Source organism: Micrasema longulum, unplaced genomic scaffold (assembly GCF_059751315.1).
Source record: "Micrasema longulum isolate JH-2025_06_02 unplaced genomic scaffold, ASM5975131v1 h1tg000014l, whole genome shotgun sequence".
Lineage (NCBI taxonomy): Eukaryota > Metazoa > Arthropoda > Insecta > Trichoptera > Brachycentridae > Micrasema > Micrasema longulum.
The window spans coordinates 205526-222756 of record NW_028277222.1 but is presented as its reverse complement, the minus strand read 5'-3'; the positions used below and the strand labels follow the sequence as shown (position 1 = coordinate 222756).

Sequence of the window (17231 nt, the reverse complement as noted above, 5' to 3'; positions counted from 1 at the left end):
TAAACAATAAAAAACAAAAATATTCATAAAAAACATAACCAATTTATATAGACTAATTAATAAAATTCACAAACAGTGCATACATTTTACATATTTGGCTTGATCCACTTATCGATCCGTGCGCAACCCACCTCCACTATCCATTTCTTAATAGCAATTTTATATTTTGAGAACTTACTAATTGTCCTTTTGGATAATGGAAGTAGATTGCACACTTTAACCGAGAAGTAGGTCAATCCTCTTTGACCGAAGGTTGTATTTATTTTTTTATTTTTTTGCAGCATCAGGGTGGAGTATCTAGTAACTATTGTATTTGTAACGGAGGTGAGAATGATGTTTACGTGCGCATAGTAACAAAGCTTTTACATAAAGTTGTTTTACAGAATTTACATTGAGATTTTCAAACATACCGAGGGAGCTAGTTCTGATTGGGACTCTTAGGATAATTTTTATTAAAGCTTTTTGTCCAATTATTATTTGCTTGATCAGTGTGTCATTTGCACATCCCCATCCAACTATCCCATATTACAAAACTGATTGAGTAATTGCGTTATATATTTTTACAAGTTCTTTAATGTAAATATATATGAACAAATAATTTTGAAAATTGAAATTAAAAACAAGGCATAAAATTCTCAACGTCCTGTTCGTCCGCTGTCGACTATTTGTCAGTAGTTTGCGCACGCTGATTGCTCTAAGGATGGTGTGGTAGTGAGGGAAACAATTGGATAGTCTAAGACAACGTAGCGTCTTTATTCCGGTTTGATATAAATTCATTTACCCACTAATAATTTCCCAGAGGGAGTCAAAAGTTTTTTCAGGATGTAAAGCAACGTGGTACTTGTCAGCTTTCTGGCAATTCCTAAATCACGTCGATCAGTTGCTCCGCCACGGCGCAAAAGAAACACAAAAAAAGCATGGAGTCTTCCCGAAATCATGGAAAACATCATGTGTCATTCCAATAGCAAAAATAAAAAATTCAGTGAAGTGTGAAGAATACAGGCCCATAAACACCCTTCCAAAATATGAACAATTATTGGAATATATTGTAAAGAATGAGTTAGTTAATTTTTTGGAACAATGGGAAGTATTATGCAAAGAACAATGTGGATTTCGAACCAATCAATCTTGTGAAATGGCTATTAACTTGGTTTTAGAAGATTGGAAAGAGGAAACCGATAAGAACATGTTCGTAATTGCAGTTTTCTTGGATTTTAAAAGAGCCTTCGAAACAATAGACCGAGAAATAATTATTAAAAAATTGAAAAAAATAGGAATAAAAGGAAAAACTATAAAATGGTTTGAAGAGTACCTTGGCGATAGATACCAAATAACGAAGGTGAATGATGAAATTTCCGAGCCCCTCAAAATTTCATTGGGAGTACCACAAGGATCGGTTCTCGGACCGGTTTTGTTTATTATATACATAAATGATATTGTCGAAACATTAAAATATTCAAAAATAAGACTCTTTGCAGACGATGCCTTAATATATATATCGGAAGAAAATTATAAAACAATTATGGACAGACTAAATCATGATCTTAATAGTGTATCACTGTGGCTAAAAATTTATAAATTAAAATTAAATGTTAACAAAACTAAATATATGAATATAGGAAACAAAAGAATAGAAATTACACCATCAATTGTAATAGAAAATGAAAAACTTAATGAAGTCACTGAAATTAAATATTTAGGTGTAATGTTGGATTCAAAACTTACATTTCACCAAAACGCTAAGATGGTAATAAATAAGATTGCAAAAAAAATATCAATTTTGGGAAGGATCAGAAGATTTATTGATAAGGACTCCTGCAAAACTATTTACAAAGCAATTATTGAACCACACGTTAACTACTGTAGTAGCATTTTATTTTTATCAAACAAAGAAAACATAGATAAACTAACTGTATTACAAAATAAAGCCTTTAGAATCATTTTGAAAAAAAACAGATATACGAGGGTAAAGTCGATGGTAAATGAAATAAAATTATTAACATATAAACAAAGAATATTTTACAATACAATGATATTTGTTCATAAAATTATAAACTCTAATAAAAAAACAGAATTTTGGAAAAAAATTGATCGGAACCAGCATGAACACAATCACAATACTAGAGAAAAGAACAAAATTAGACTTCCATTTAGGAAAAAGGCAAAGTCACAAAATTCAATTTTATTTAAAGCAATTAAAAAGTATTACGAAATGAAAAAAAATATTTATGAAGAAAAAAACATATCAAAATTTAAAATAATGGTCAAGACATATGTGATAAACAATTTATAAATTAAATATATTTGTAATGTTATTATTAGAACACACATAACAATATGTATGATATGTGTGCCCTATTTTAAGATTTAAATAAAAAAAAAAAAAACAGACACACACTTTCGCATTAATAATATCAGTATGGATATTCGGTCAGTGAAGAATACTCACTCTTGAGGTGTGCAGACCCGGTGACAATCTTTCCCCCCAGGGTCCAGGAGCAGTCTGGTGGTGGCTCGCCGCTGACCTTGACATCCAGCATGACGGGCTCACCCTCCTTAACTTTGATGTCATGCAGGCAGCGCCGGTCGATCTTCGGAGCCACTGGACATGGAAAAGCATTGTTCAATCACATTGATTTATATCATAACAAAGCCGATAATTTTTTTCGAGAAAGGAAAACGGAAGCCATTCGAACTTTCTTTAAAATTTAAACTTTCTTTGACGATCTCAATTTTTCAGCAGAGGCAAAGAAAATAACTAATAGATATGATAATAAATGACGGTATTATTGAAGAATTTGGAAATCTAGGTTTTACAGGGCTTATGATTAGTTTCGGCCGGGATTGTCGGCCTCTTGGTGTAATGATCAGCGCATTTGCCAACCACGCGAGAGGTTTCGGGTTCGATTCCCGACATGGTTGATACGAAATATTTACTTAAAAGGGTGTTTTTAAACTAGAATGGTACCTGAATCGTAAGACTGATTATTTTATCTTCATGTAAAAAAAATGATCAAGATATGCGATACACGATTGGTATACCAATGCAGTGCCCTATGCACCATTAGGTGAGTAAAGGGAATGATGGTGATTGGTTTACACAGTGTAACATTCACCATTCTGCCTAATGTTTGTGATTCCTACATTTTCACATTCCCCCATAATCCCTTTATTTCCGTTGTTATATATCTTTTAGTTATTTCTGTGGTTTTGGTTGATATATCACCCAGTTATTCACTTTGTTCCGGTTGAGATATCCATCAGTTATTTCCCTTGTCCCGGTTGAGATATCAATCAGTTATTTTTTTTGTTTTGGTTAGAATATCACCCAGTTATTCACTTTGTTCCGGTTGACATATCTATCAGTTATTTCCTTGCTATCTTGAAATATTGGTTTCTCAAGATTGAAAGATGAAATTTTCAACTTACGTCTCCTTGGTTTGGTGACGACTCCCTTGGAGGCCTCACTGGGCACTCCCGGACCAGCTGCATTGACGGCCTTGACCCTGAACTCATACTCGATGCCCTCTTCCAAGTTGGGGACAGTCGCTTTGTCGTTATCATCGGGACCCACCTAAGTAATAAAAAAGTCAAACTTCTTCCAAAATGTGCTCTACTCATTAAAAAAAATTGATTAAATCCACGAACCAATGAATATTTGTTTTATTGTTTACGGTTGCAGGGTACTCGCATATAAAAGCATTCTTCCATTTCCATTTATATTTTTTAATTTAATATTAATATTATAATGCAATTATATACAGCAACATAAAACTAGGAACAAAACTATTTTAAAAAAAAGGAAATACACATATATATGATGGACAAACATTATGGGATCCAGCGCTGTTGATCCCATAATGTCGGAACGCTCTTGCGGCCGTAGAAAACACTTTTATATCGTGTATTCAGATACTAAACCTTGTTCTTTGATACTAGAGCGTTTAAAATAGCAACTCAGGTTGATTGTAGGCGTAAGAAATTTAAAGGACAGATTGGAGGAAAAAAAGAAAGGTAACTTCCAATCGCGATTACCAAGCATCAAGAGGAGCATGTGAAGACATTTTTTTATATCCCATTGAGACATTCCTTCAGTCCTCGGGGGACTACTGGTTAAAGTTAGGGATGTGCGAGCACTCGCCTCAGACTAGGGCACGAAAGGGGTGGTTTAGCAATGTGAGAGTACTCACCCTCCACCCAGTAGTTCAGTTTAGTCAAGGCTTGGAGGGTGAGAACTAATTTATTGGGACTTGTCGCTATATATCTAAATAGGCTACAGTGACGTCCGAAATCGTCCTTAAATAGCACTGACCCTTCATTCTATAGAATTACAATAAGGATAAAATAAGGCTGAATACTGAGATGACGAATGTGGTAAAACTATGTAATATAGGCACGCAAATGTCATCATACGCGCATTACATAAGACTCAAAAGCATTTTTGTCAAAATCAAGAAAGGAGTGCTTCGTTGGTTTGGATATTTAGAGGGAATGGACAGGGTAAGAAAGGCTAAATGGATTTACAATGTGAATATTGATGGATGCAGAAAATAAAGAACACCGAGAAAGACAAAGCATGACCAAATTCAACAATATGTCAATAGTTGGAATAATCTAATTTTAAATGAAATAAAAATTGGATAAAGTCTATGTGTTTTTGTGATTCGTTCGAGGGTAATGTTGGTAACACTTACTTCAAGGGCCTTGATCCACTTGCCAGAACCCTTCTCTCTCTTCTCAATGACGTAGCCAGTGATGGGAGAGCCACCGTCCTGCACGGGCTTGGCCCACTTCAGGTCTACGCGGTCCTTGTCCCAATCCACCACCTCGGGAACTCCCGGTGCTCCGGGCTCGTCTGTAAATAACAAGGACATTTTATTCATTAAATGTATTTATTCAGTTTGATTAAATACAAGGCGGTTCTTACCTACTTTATTTATTCATTTATTTATTTATGCTTTATAAAGTTTGTTCATAAAATCTTAAGAATTAATATAAACTTTTAATAATATTATTACTGTGCAGAGTCTAATCCGCCGTTATAACGCTGAACTTAGTTTCAAAGAATAAGGGTGAAACAATAAGTAAAATATTTCTCACCGAAGGGATTCTTGGCGATGATGGAGTGCTCCGCGTTGAGCGGCTCCGACACGCCCTCGTTGTTAACAGCCGACACGCGGAACTTGTACTCCTGGCCGGGGACCAGGTTGGCGATCTCGGCCTTGGGATCCTTGACCTTTGCGGCCGGCAGCCAGCGCCCGGTCTCCGTGTCCATCTTCTCCACGAGGTAGTGGTCCAGCGGAGCGCCGCCATCGTCCAGCGGAGGGTTCCACTTCAGGGTGCAGCCCTCCTTGTGCACGTCGCTGATCTGGAGACAGAAATATGAATAAGACATGTGCCAGTTTTTCTAAAATATTACTTTCAAATTTTCAAGACTGGAAGGTGCATAGGACAACTTGCCCACCATATATACCGCGCACCACATCTGAAGATTTAAGTCTCCTTGGCGGTGGAGGAGTATAATAGTAGGGTTTGCATGTTTGCGTAATTAGTATCCTGATCGTCGGCAGTAGGCACATTTGTATTCATTTTTGCAGTATGTAGTGCTGGGAACCATGTTGAGTTTAATTAAGGCCCGTCGTCTTTGTTTATGTTATTTGGGTGTCGGTGTATTTCAATTGCCTCTTTTATTATTCGTGCACTGTAATGACTAGGTTTATGTCAAATTTTCGGTTCAAACACGAAAAAATGTCCGACGTCTATAAAGTGTTCCATTATTGCAGATTTGTCAGGATGCCCAAGTTTACACTCTCTTTTGTGTTCATCAATCCTTTTCTTTGCTGTGCGCCCTGTTTGTCCTATGTCCACCTTATCACATCCTTGGCAATTTAACAGTGGGGAACAAATCCAACCTACACGCTATCACCCAAAAAAAAACATTGATAACAGCGACCGTGAAAACTTTCGTACCTTTTTAACAAAATTAATGCTTTAAATATTAATAATAATATGGATGTTATTGGTTAATATTTCCTAGTCTGTGTATACGCGGTAAAGGTGAGTAACTAAGATAGTTGGTTTGAGAAGGATGACAATAATATAGACTATTTTGTCTAGTTCTACGTGTTGGTATATTAATATTTATTAAATCCAGGAGTTCGCAACAATCAAATTTAGAATTGATGACTTTATATAAAAATATTGAGTCAGTTATTGTCCTGTGATCCTCCAGAGTAGATAAATTGAAAGAATTAACATGTAGTTAATTTTTTCTATATATGCAGTTTGAAACTGATGAATCTTCAAAATTTTCGTTGGACTCTTTAAACATTACTTATGTAAATTTTGTAAAAAAGGGACTATTGTGATACATTTCTGGTTACCAGGAAGCCAACCCACCAATCAGGACAACTCACCGCAGAAAACTTGAGACGTCACAGGCGAAGTAATTTCAAAATCACAAAACTTAAAAAATCACTACGCTGATAATACGACCAATATATATATATATTTTAATTTTAGATTAGTTTTATTGACCATTTTTTTTTTTAAAGTACAGAACTTCTTAATTGTTTTTTTTATTCATTAGTTTCCACATATATTTTTACAAAAATGGCACAAAAAACACTCAAAACAAATTCTGCTTGTACTAGGAGTAGGCTCAGTATATGAAGGGTCGGGAAGCCAGAAATATTAGTATGCCTAATGTCGTAATTCGGGCAAATGCCTGATCTAAGAAACCGATTTGTTACGGAAAATATGGTTCTCGAATATGTCTCCTATAAATAAAAATAATATTGAAGAAATAGAAAAACGGTTATAGCCCACAAGACGTTTGGAAATTGTGAAGTTTTCTAAACGACTAATGCAATCTTCATACCTTCAACGGGCCCTCTGGCATGCCAGGAACATCCAGTACGATGATCTCCACCTGGGCCTCGTCCCTGCCCGTGCTGTTTTCCACCTTCAGCACATACGTTCCGGAGTGCTTGCGCGAGGCCACGGCCACCGACAGCTTGGTCTTGTAGTCTTCCGTGTCGATGTTCAGGTCGTCGCTCGGCTCCAGGCGAGCCTTGTTCTGGAACCTGAAATAGAGAAAAGTATCGTAAATATATTAAGGAGACATGAAAATCATGGTGCGCTCGTATTTCACTCTGAGGATTCTGTGATCAGCTATTGGCGGGTTTGAGAGATCTCTGAATCGGGAATTATGGTCTATCGCACGGGCAACAAAATGAACGGAGCACTAAGCACAGTAATTTCTAATAAAAATATGTCAATCGAAGCTAAACTGGCAGTGCACAACGGAGTTTTAGTCCCAACACTTATGTATGGAAGTGAAACATGGAACTGGCAGAGGAAGGATGAAAGCCGAGTGAACGCGGTTGAAATGCGATCTCTTAGACGAATGTGTGGGCAATCAATGTATGACAGAGTTACGAATGATGAAATCAGGCGAGAGTGTAAATCTGAGACAAGTATAATTGATAAGATTAAGAAAGGGTCTCTGAGATGGTTTGGTCACGTAGAACGAATGGACGACGAGAGAATGGTAAAACAAGTATATATGGCAAAAATGAACGGCAACGTTAGACGAGGACGACCGAGGAAGACGTGGCATGATCAGATAAATCAAAATCTTAAGTCTGGTCATGTCAAAAGCAGACAGAACCGAAGGGCATGTATGACAAGATGTATGAATGTGGAAGAGGCTAGGATTGTATGCCAGGATAGACGCGTGTGGCAGTCCATTCTCTCTGCCTACCCCTACGGGGAAATGGCGTGATGGTAGAAGTAGCATATATGATACAGAGTTTATAAAGGCGGGTGAAGAAATCATTTTTGTATGGCTACATAAGCTTTTTAACCTATGTTTAGAGAAGGAATACACTCCCCCCGATTGCCTGATTGGAGGAAAGCTGTTGTTATGCCTCTATACAAGGGACTAGGCTCTACGGTGGATTGCGGAAAATATAGAGCTATCAGCCTTTTGAGCGTTGTTGGAAAGATTTATGACAGAATACTGATTGAGAAAGTAAAAAAAAGTGACTAAAGATAGAGTGTGGGAAATACAAAGTGAATTTATGAATGGAAGAGGATGTATGGATTAAATATTTGCTCTGCGAAATATGACTGAAAAATTTCTGGCAACACACCAGAAACTTTTCTGATCATTTGTCGATCTGCAAAAAAAGAAAACGAGAGAAAAAAGAGAGAAATTGTGGAAGGTTTTATCGGAGTATGGAGTGAATGGTAACCTGACAAGGGTTATTGCGTCACTGTATAAGGATAGCACAGCACGTGTGAAGGTGAATGGGTCATTCGCATCGTGGTTTAACATTCCTAAAGGAGTCAAACAGGGATGCGTAACGTCACCATGCCTGTTCAACATATACATCGATGACTGTATGAAAGAACTGAAAGATATAAGAATGGGAGCAAAAATTAGTGGTATAACTGTTAACTGTCTTCTGTATGCTGATGATGCCGCGCTTCTTGCTAGCGGCAAAAAGAGCTGCAATTCTTGTTAAAAAAAGTCTACGATGTATACAAGCAAAGCGATTTGCTTATGATATATCGAAAGTGATGGTTTTTGAAAGGAATGAAAATATAACTAAATGTGAGATCAGTGAGAGCGGATTTTTTTGAATCAGGTAGAAGAATTTGTGTATCTGGGAAGTATATTTACTAGGAATGGAAATACTGAGAATGATTTTAAAAGGAGGGTGATTTCCGGGAACAGGGTGAACGGTGCACTGAGATCTACTTTGGCAAACAAATTTTTGTCTCAGGAGGCAAAACTAGCAGTTCACAATAGAGTTTTAGTGCCAACTCTAATGTATGGGAGTGAAGTATGCAATTGGAAAATTATGAAAGTAGGTTAAATGCTCTTGAAATGCGATCCCTCATGTGAATGTGTGGTAAAACGATGCATGATAGGTGCACAAATGTCGAGATCCGTGAACTATGTAAGGCTGAGACTTACATTATCGATAGAATCGAGAAAGGGAGGCTGCGTTGGTTTGAACAAGTAGAGCGAATTTTCAGCAAAAGAACGGCTAAAAGGATCTCCGATGAGAATGTTGATGGATGCAGAAAACACGGAAGACCGAGAAAGATATGGCACGATCAAATCTATTTGTAAGATGAACATGTCAAGAGTAGGAATAATCGGCAGAATTAATGTAGAGGAAGCAAGGTCTGTATGCAAAGACAGAGTGACGTGGTATTCTACATTTTACATTTTTTTACATTTTTTTTTTTGCACCACAACAGGCCAGGAGGCCTAATTACAGTGGTGAATTACATCACAGAGCACCCAGGCTTGAGAAAAATCACATTTTAATTTTTGTGTTCTCACCGGGAATCGAACCCGGAACCTTCCGTGCGTGAGTCAAGCGTCATGAACACTACACCACGGAGGCCGCCTTCTATTATCTCTGCGTACCCCTACGGGGAAACGGCGTGATGGTTTGTTGTTGTTATTGTGTGTACTAACCATCTTTTGTACGTGGAAGAAATTATTGTTCCAAATTTTAAAAAATATTGTAAAATAGACGCTGTATTACAGCAATGAAAGTAAATGTTCCTTACCATTGTTTTGATGGTGGCGGCTCACCGCTGACCTTGATGTCCAGGCGGATATTCTGTCCCGCCTTGATGGTTATATCGCGCATATTGGTGCGGTCGATCTTAGGAGCAGCTGGAAAACGAATATCATCAACAATCAACATCAAAGACACCTCGAGGAAAGAATCTTACATGGAGAAATGACAGGCAGGCGTTCCTGCTCTTTTGACCATCGCCCTTCAGGTAGTGATCCGAGGGCCCCGGCGCAAGAGGCGTTTTGTTCATATATCTTCTGAGCCAGCCCGATGCCATTTCAACGTTGCAACTCTTTCAATAATGTCCAGCACTTCTGTATTGGTACTTAAGATTTTATTTCTTATTTTATCTCTGAGACTAATCCCCAGCATGGCTAGCTCCGTGGCTTTCTGCGTGAATATCAGTTTATAGGCACTTTTGTTGAATAGTGTGGTGGTCTCGAACCCATATAAAAACCTCTCTGCTGATATTTAAAGGTATTATCGTTCCCCACATTGATTATTGCTCCAGTATTTTATATTTAAGTAATGAAGGAGATCTAAAGAGACTCCAAATAATACAAAACAAAGCGATGAGAATAATATTAAGATGTGGGAGACGAACAAATGTTAAGAAAATGATTCAACTTCTAGATATCATGACAATTGATCAAAGAATCAAATTCAATGTTGCCAATGAAATAAACAAAATTATTAAAGGAATAGTTCCGAAATATTTTCAAAATAAACTAAAAATAATGAGTTCTTTCATGGAAACTATGCAACAAGAGGATCTAAAAATATAAGACTGGAAAAGAAATCAAAAGCAATGTCCCAGAACTGCCTTATGTACAAGGGAATAAAACTATTTGAAGAAATGCCAGAAAGCATAAAAAATGAAATTAATGTAAATATATTTAAAATTAAATGTAAAAAGTATATATGTGAAAAATATTAGGTGTAAATAGTGAATATAATTAATGAAAATGTACATATGAAACAGTTAATATTATAAATTAGGATACTAAGTGTATAATAGTGATAAATAATCTTAGAATAAGTATAGATGTAAATATTGTGTTGTAAATATATATTAGACTATGTTACATAGAACTAAATAAATAAATATGTGAATACTGGTAATATACAGGAATCAAATATTTTTGTTTATGGTTGATGGGTGTTCAAGCATTTTTCAATATATGACCAAACACAAACCCCTTGGGTGACCTCTGCTGTTGGATTTTCCCTACCAAGTACAGTTTATAACCTACATATACATCTGGTAATCTACTGATCCAAAGATAAATAAGCAAATAATAGGCTTACCAAATCTGTCCTTGGCTAGTAAGTTCTCCGACGCTGTAGACGGCTTAGAAGGCCCAGCCTTGTTGACGGCCTTGACCCTAAACTGGTATGTCTTTCCTTCCACCAGGTCAGGAACCTTGGCCTCGCACTTGTTGCCGGTGACCTGGAGACATTCAACACATTCATCAACTCATTTATTAATAAACTGCTCATTATTAATAAATAAAATTAACATTCTCATACCAAATCGCAGAAATCGCCAAGTTTTTAGAGCTAATTTTGTATATACTAATTAGACATTTTATGATATTAAAATAAAAAAGAACATATAAGAGATAGGAATAGGGGCTTATGACCTGTAATTCCCTGGCTTATGAAGCTCAGGTTTAAACACTGCGTAACATTTACCATTCTTTCAATCTCTGAACATCCATATTTCTTTTTTTTATTTAAATTATTTATTGACAATTCTTGATGGAATTCCATTGTAATGATCTAAAAACTTATATTTACAAATAAGTTAATAATTTAAAAATACTTGGTACACTTCCACTTATTTATTTGCCCAATAAGCGCTTTCACCCTCTAATGGGCATCTTCAGACTGGTGAATATTATACAGTGTAAGGATAATTGATATAAAACTAAATATTATCTTAAGTGTAGGCACATTTAAGAAAATAAGTTGAAATTATTTTAAAGTATTTTTTAATTTATAACTTATATGTAAATATAAGTTATTACATCATCATCCATATTTATTCTTTCTCTTCTTCAGGTTTTAAATTAATCGTTTACAAAATTATGTGTTCTTATACAAAAGTTGATGTATATTATAAACATTGATGAAATATTTATTTTTTAAATTAATCAAATACATGTGTAACTGTTTTTTTTACTTTGGTATTGTGTAGATGTCAAGATATTTATTTTAAAGTAGGATTCATTTCAAACGGGTAAATCTAAGTTGCAGAAAGATTAATTCTAGCAAGGTGTTTGTTCAATCATCAGCGGTGCCTTGAGCGGGCTCTAGTGATAACCCTCATTCGATTTTGGCTGAGCTTATTAGGTCGAAAGCAAACCTTTTCGAGTACCCCTTTATCAGTTCCTTCACGTGGTGCTGATACTTACTTTTTACTTTTTACTTTTACTACTACTTTTGCAAGAGCATTTTGCTCTGCCTTCTGGTCCACGACTTGAGCTCATTACGAGGAGCTCATTTGGCAACCAATAGGACTCAAAGCTCATTGGAGCTATTTCAGCTCATTGCCAATTCATCAGCTGCCTCGCTAGATGTTTAAGGTTCAGTTATATTCTTGTCTGGTATCATCGTCTACTGTGTCTGAACTGATATAATATATTGGAATAAAACACGTGACGGTGAATCACTTACCTCTGCAGCCTTCACCCACTTGCCCGTGTCGCGGTCCTTCTTCTCGATGATGTACCCCGTGATGGGGGATCCCCCGTCGCTGGTGGGCCTCTCCCACTTGAGTTCCGCGTGGTTCTTGGACCAGTCCTTGAGCTCCGGTTTTCCGGGCGCGTCTGGCTCGTCTGTATCACAAATTCAGAGACAATAAGACAGTGAAAACTTGGACATTTTACATGGCCACTTTCATCCACAATAAATCAGACTGATTTGTTTTGCATGACATAAATAAGTGTTAAAGGATATGTTGAATACAATACGATACGAACTTTTATCAGAATTCGTTTTTTGATAGATCGTGTTCCACTTTTAACAGCTTTTTAACCATACAGTATCTATCATACAGGATTACAATTATTTAAAAATAGTGTATTGAACGCTTTTGAATAAAACTCCCGTTGATCACTTCACATTACATACATTAATATTGTTAATTTTAATCAAAATTTTCTACTGAAATTTGCATTATTGCGAAAATCGCGTAACTGAAATTCTATTAACTACCTTTGGTTTAAAATTTTCTCCTTATATCGCTTTTTCAAATTTGAAATATTACTAGCTATACCTGTTATTCTTTTTTTTTCTCTGCTGCATTGACATGTTTTTATATTTTTAAACTACTTTTAATTACTTATATTGCATATGTATAAAAAATATAAATAATGCTGCTCTTACTGTGTCATTAATTTTGAAGATGTTTTTAAATTGACTTAAATTTATTTTCTTATTTAAAGATTCTTCTCATCGTTTCTTTGAATCCCTTAAAATATGTATGTGTATATTAATGTTTTTCTTTTTTTAAAAAATGCATGTTTTTCATTCTTTATTTGAATTCTTAACTTTTAATCACTTTTACAAAATTTCTTCATTTTTTTACTTTAATTTTTAAATGACTTCTATTTATGTTTTTTTTCCTTCTCTTTTTTGTACTTTAATTAATAACCTTACATATAATTACTTTACAATATGGAAACTTCACTGGTCCATTAGAGTTAAGTTTTACTGTGTAAAATATAAAACTATGTAACTGTACTGTATGTTTCCTAAATAAAATAAAATAAATAATAAAAATGGCAAAAAAAAATGAAATTTTACAAATTGAGTAAATTAAATATGATACGTAGTTTAAATAACAAAATTATAAACTAAAAATCAATATTTCTAACCAAAACTTCTGTTACAAATCAAACAGGCCGAAAATCCTTTTCATAGACGCCTGAACAAATTTAACGACAGTTTGAAATTAAAAAAGCGCAGTGCTTAATCGTTTGCCCATATTTAGGGGGATTTCCTGATTGTACGTAAATGACCTTAAATAATAATAATATTTGGCTGATTTGTATAGCGCAATTTTTGTAAAAAATCACCTCAAGGGCGCTTTACAATTGTATACCTAAACTTACATTCTAACTAAACTAAAGTGATATATTATATTTCCAGATTTAAAATTGAGGGTGTGATAGTCTAAAGAAGTGGAATTTTAGTTGGGATCTGAACTGACTGGGACTGTCGATGATTCGTAAGTTTGAAGGCAATTGGTTCCAGGCAGAGGGGCCGGCGGCGGCAAAAGCACGATCTCCAAATCTAGTGTTTGGGGAGCGCCGGATTTCGACAAGTTTTCCTCTTCCTGAATCAAATGCCGACCTAAGAGTAGATTTTCTTTGACACGTATTTTCCCTAATACAAAGGTCCGATAGGTATTTTGGAGCCAATTCATGAAGGGATTTGAATAATGTCCAGCAAAGCTTGTATTTTATTCTCTCTGGGCTTTTTAACCAGTGCTAATCTCGAAGATGTTGTGAGATGTGAGAATATATTTTTACTCCCGTAATAAGCCTTGCTGCTGCATTGAAAACAGATTGAAGTTTATTAGTTTGATATTTTAATCAAACAACGTGGAGATGAACGCAACAGATAAACTTTTCAAGTTATTTACGTTGTTGGAATGTTATCTGATACAAAAAATGCGTTATAGGAGCGCTGTTTGCAATTTTTCAACGCGAGAGGGGGGCTGACTGTAATATATTGTCTGGATATTCAAAGTATGCACAAAGCCTTTCCACTTAATAGACGTAAGATATGTGAACAAAATGCATTACCGAACGGATTCTTGGCGGTGGTGGCCGACTCGGTCACGAGCGGCTCCGACTCTCCCTCCGAGTTGACGGCCTTCACGCGGAACATGTAGTCCTTGCCCTCGTTGAGGCCGGTGACCTCGCACTCGGGGTCCTTGGTCGTACACACGGGCACCCAGCGACCCGTCTCCGTGTCCATGCGCTCCACCACGTAGCCCTCCACGGGCTCGCCGCCGTCGTCCTCCGGCTTGTCCCACTTGAGCTTGCAGCCGTCGGCCTTCACGTCCGAGACCTGAGGAATAAGAAAATATTATTTTCCCTTCCCAATATTTCAAAATGCTAATAAAAATATGTCAATTGAAGCTAGACTGGAAGTATGGAAGTGAAACGTGGAACAGAGGAAGGATGAAAGCAGAACGCGGTCTAAATGTGATCTCTTGGGAAATCAATGTATGACAGGGTTACGAATGATGAAATTAAGCAAGAGTGTAAATCTGAGTCAGATATAATTGATAAGATTAAGAAAGGGGCTCTGAGATGGTTTGGTCATGTAAAACGAATAAATGACAAAATAATGATAAAACAGATATACATGGCGAGAATAAATGAAAATGTGGGACGAGGACAACCATGAAAGACGTGACATGATCGGACAAACCAAAATCTTAAGTCCGGTCATGTCAAACGCAACCGAATGGCATGTATGACAAGAAATATGGAAGAAGCTAGGAATGTATGTCGGCCTATGGGGGAATGGCGTGATGGCACTGCATTGGTACTGCAACTCAAGCGTATCTTGACCTTTTTTGTCACATAAAGGTAAGATGATTAATCTATCGCTTCAAGTGCCAGTGCAGATTATGAAATATTTCATCTCAACCATGTCGGGAATCGAACCCGAGACCTCTTGTATGGCAGGAAAACGCGCTGAACAGTTGACCACAAAAAGCTTTAAAACCAGTTTATCGGGACTTACATGCAAGATATTTTGCTTGCTTTTACGTTACATATATTATTTTACTTGATTACGAGCCATTTCAATGGAATGTCAAGTAGACGGGTGTGATTTTCGATACCTTTTTTTGTTTGCGTTCAATTGAGGGAATAAAGCGGCGAAGGCTGCTTGCGATATTTGTGCAGTGTGCGGTGAAGACACAATGAATTAATGATTAATTTGTGGTAAAATAATGAAGGCGATTTTTTTATTGACTGATTTGTTGTCCTCTTGCTCTCTTCATTTGGAAAAAAAACAGACACATCTTAAGTTAACACCACATAAACTGTTATGCCCTAAAATGACCCTGTCAGACCTGTTTTGTCTTACGACGATAATAACTAGACTGTCTTTTTGCACAATAACATCTCCAAACCAACTAACCTTCAGTGGTCCCTTAGGCTTGGACGGCTTGCCAACAACCGTGATCTCGATCTCCACCGTATCCGTGCCGGAGTCATTCTTAGCCGTGACAATGTACACCCCGGTATCGGCCCTCTTCATCTTGACGAAGAGGAAGGACGTCTTGTAGTCCTCGTTGTTGATCTTAAGCGACTCGGTGGACTCGAGGACCTTTCCCTTGAGGGTCCAGACCACGGTCGGAGCCGGTTCGCCCTTGACGTCGGCGTCCATGCGGAGCGTCTCACCCGAGCGGATGGTCTTCTTTTGCAAGTTCTTGCGGTCGATCTTGGGCGCAACTGGAAATAATATTTTTTATTTAGTAAAGTACTATGTAGTGAGCATTGATTTGAATTGCGGTACATTATTTTGCTCTTTTATGAATTTAAATGTCTCAATCAGGTCACCACGCTGCTTCCGACATTGCTTAAAATCCAAGCGGTTTATCAAAATTATTATTAAAAATATAAATAAAAATACTTACGGAAGCGCGGTTTGCAGATGACAGACTTGGAGTGGTCTGAAGGCTCACTGGGGCCAGCCTTGTTAACGGCGACGACCCTAAACTCATATTCGTGTCCTTCTTCGACATCTGTTACCCGACCCGCCGGACGGTCTCCTGTGGTCTTGGCGCAGTCTTGCCACGACCTGAGAAACAAATCCATCATCATATTCCTTCCACAGTAAGAGGTGTGCATCACAGACATTTGTTGAAATGTAAAAAATAAGTTCTTAACAAAATAATCAAGGAGGGAGTCCTCTGTATTTAAAACAGATGCATTTTTCAAGAGAAATGGACTAGGATAAAAGTATGGACACTAGCCAAACCAAATGCCAAGCCCTGAACATTAACCAAACTAACACATCACCAGCCGCTACAAAACGGAAACCAAAACCAGACTTTCTCTATTCAGCGTTGGTACTAGACGTGTAACGCAATATAGTTATTGACACTAGACACAAAACTTAAATTCAACTTATTTATTTTAACTGGTAAATTCAAATCAGATCAGTAGGACTTAATAATTAATGTAAAAAAAAACAGTATTGTCGAAACTTCTCATTTGCAACCTATACAATAAAACTTCTGGTAAGTCCAATTTTAATATATTCATCTTAACACGAAAACAGTTTACTACAAAATAATAAAAATAAATTCAATTTTAAGTATAAAATGTATATTTACTTGAAGGTTTAAAACGTATTCATACCGTGAGCACTGTAAGTAAGAAGAGCTTTGCAATTGTGCCGCTAGGCGTAGTTTGACGTTTACGAAAATAATATTTATATTTGAATATTAATTGTTTTAAGCTATGTTAATTACTCATGAACAAATATTTACCTATGAAAAGTTACATAATCCCTTTTACAGTGTTTATCGGAAAGGTTTTTAGACGCTTTCACGACGCAAGCAGGCATTTTGCTTTCGATTCTAAACATCAC

The 17231-nt window shown here is 36.6% G+C and overlaps 1 protein-coding gene across 1 annotated transcript in view; it reads right to left on the bottom strand.

Moving 5' to 3' along the window:
- Positions 1–17231, bottom strand: part of LOC148285679 (twitchin-like) — a 263782-nt gene that overhangs the window by 48126 nt on the left and 198425 nt on the right. The window contains 11 exon segments of the mRNA XM_088239054.1: positions 2450–2602; positions 3430–3574; positions 4695–4855; positions 5101–5368; positions 6881–7085; positions 9595–9703; positions 10914–11055; positions 12285–12445; positions 14420–14687; positions 15774–16087; positions 16273–16436. Coding sequence (XP_088095180.1) covers positions 2450–2602; positions 3430–3574; positions 4695–4855; positions 5101–5368; positions 6881–7085; positions 9595–9703; positions 10914–11055; positions 12285–12445; positions 14420–14687; positions 15774–16087; positions 16273–16436 — 2090 coding nt within the window.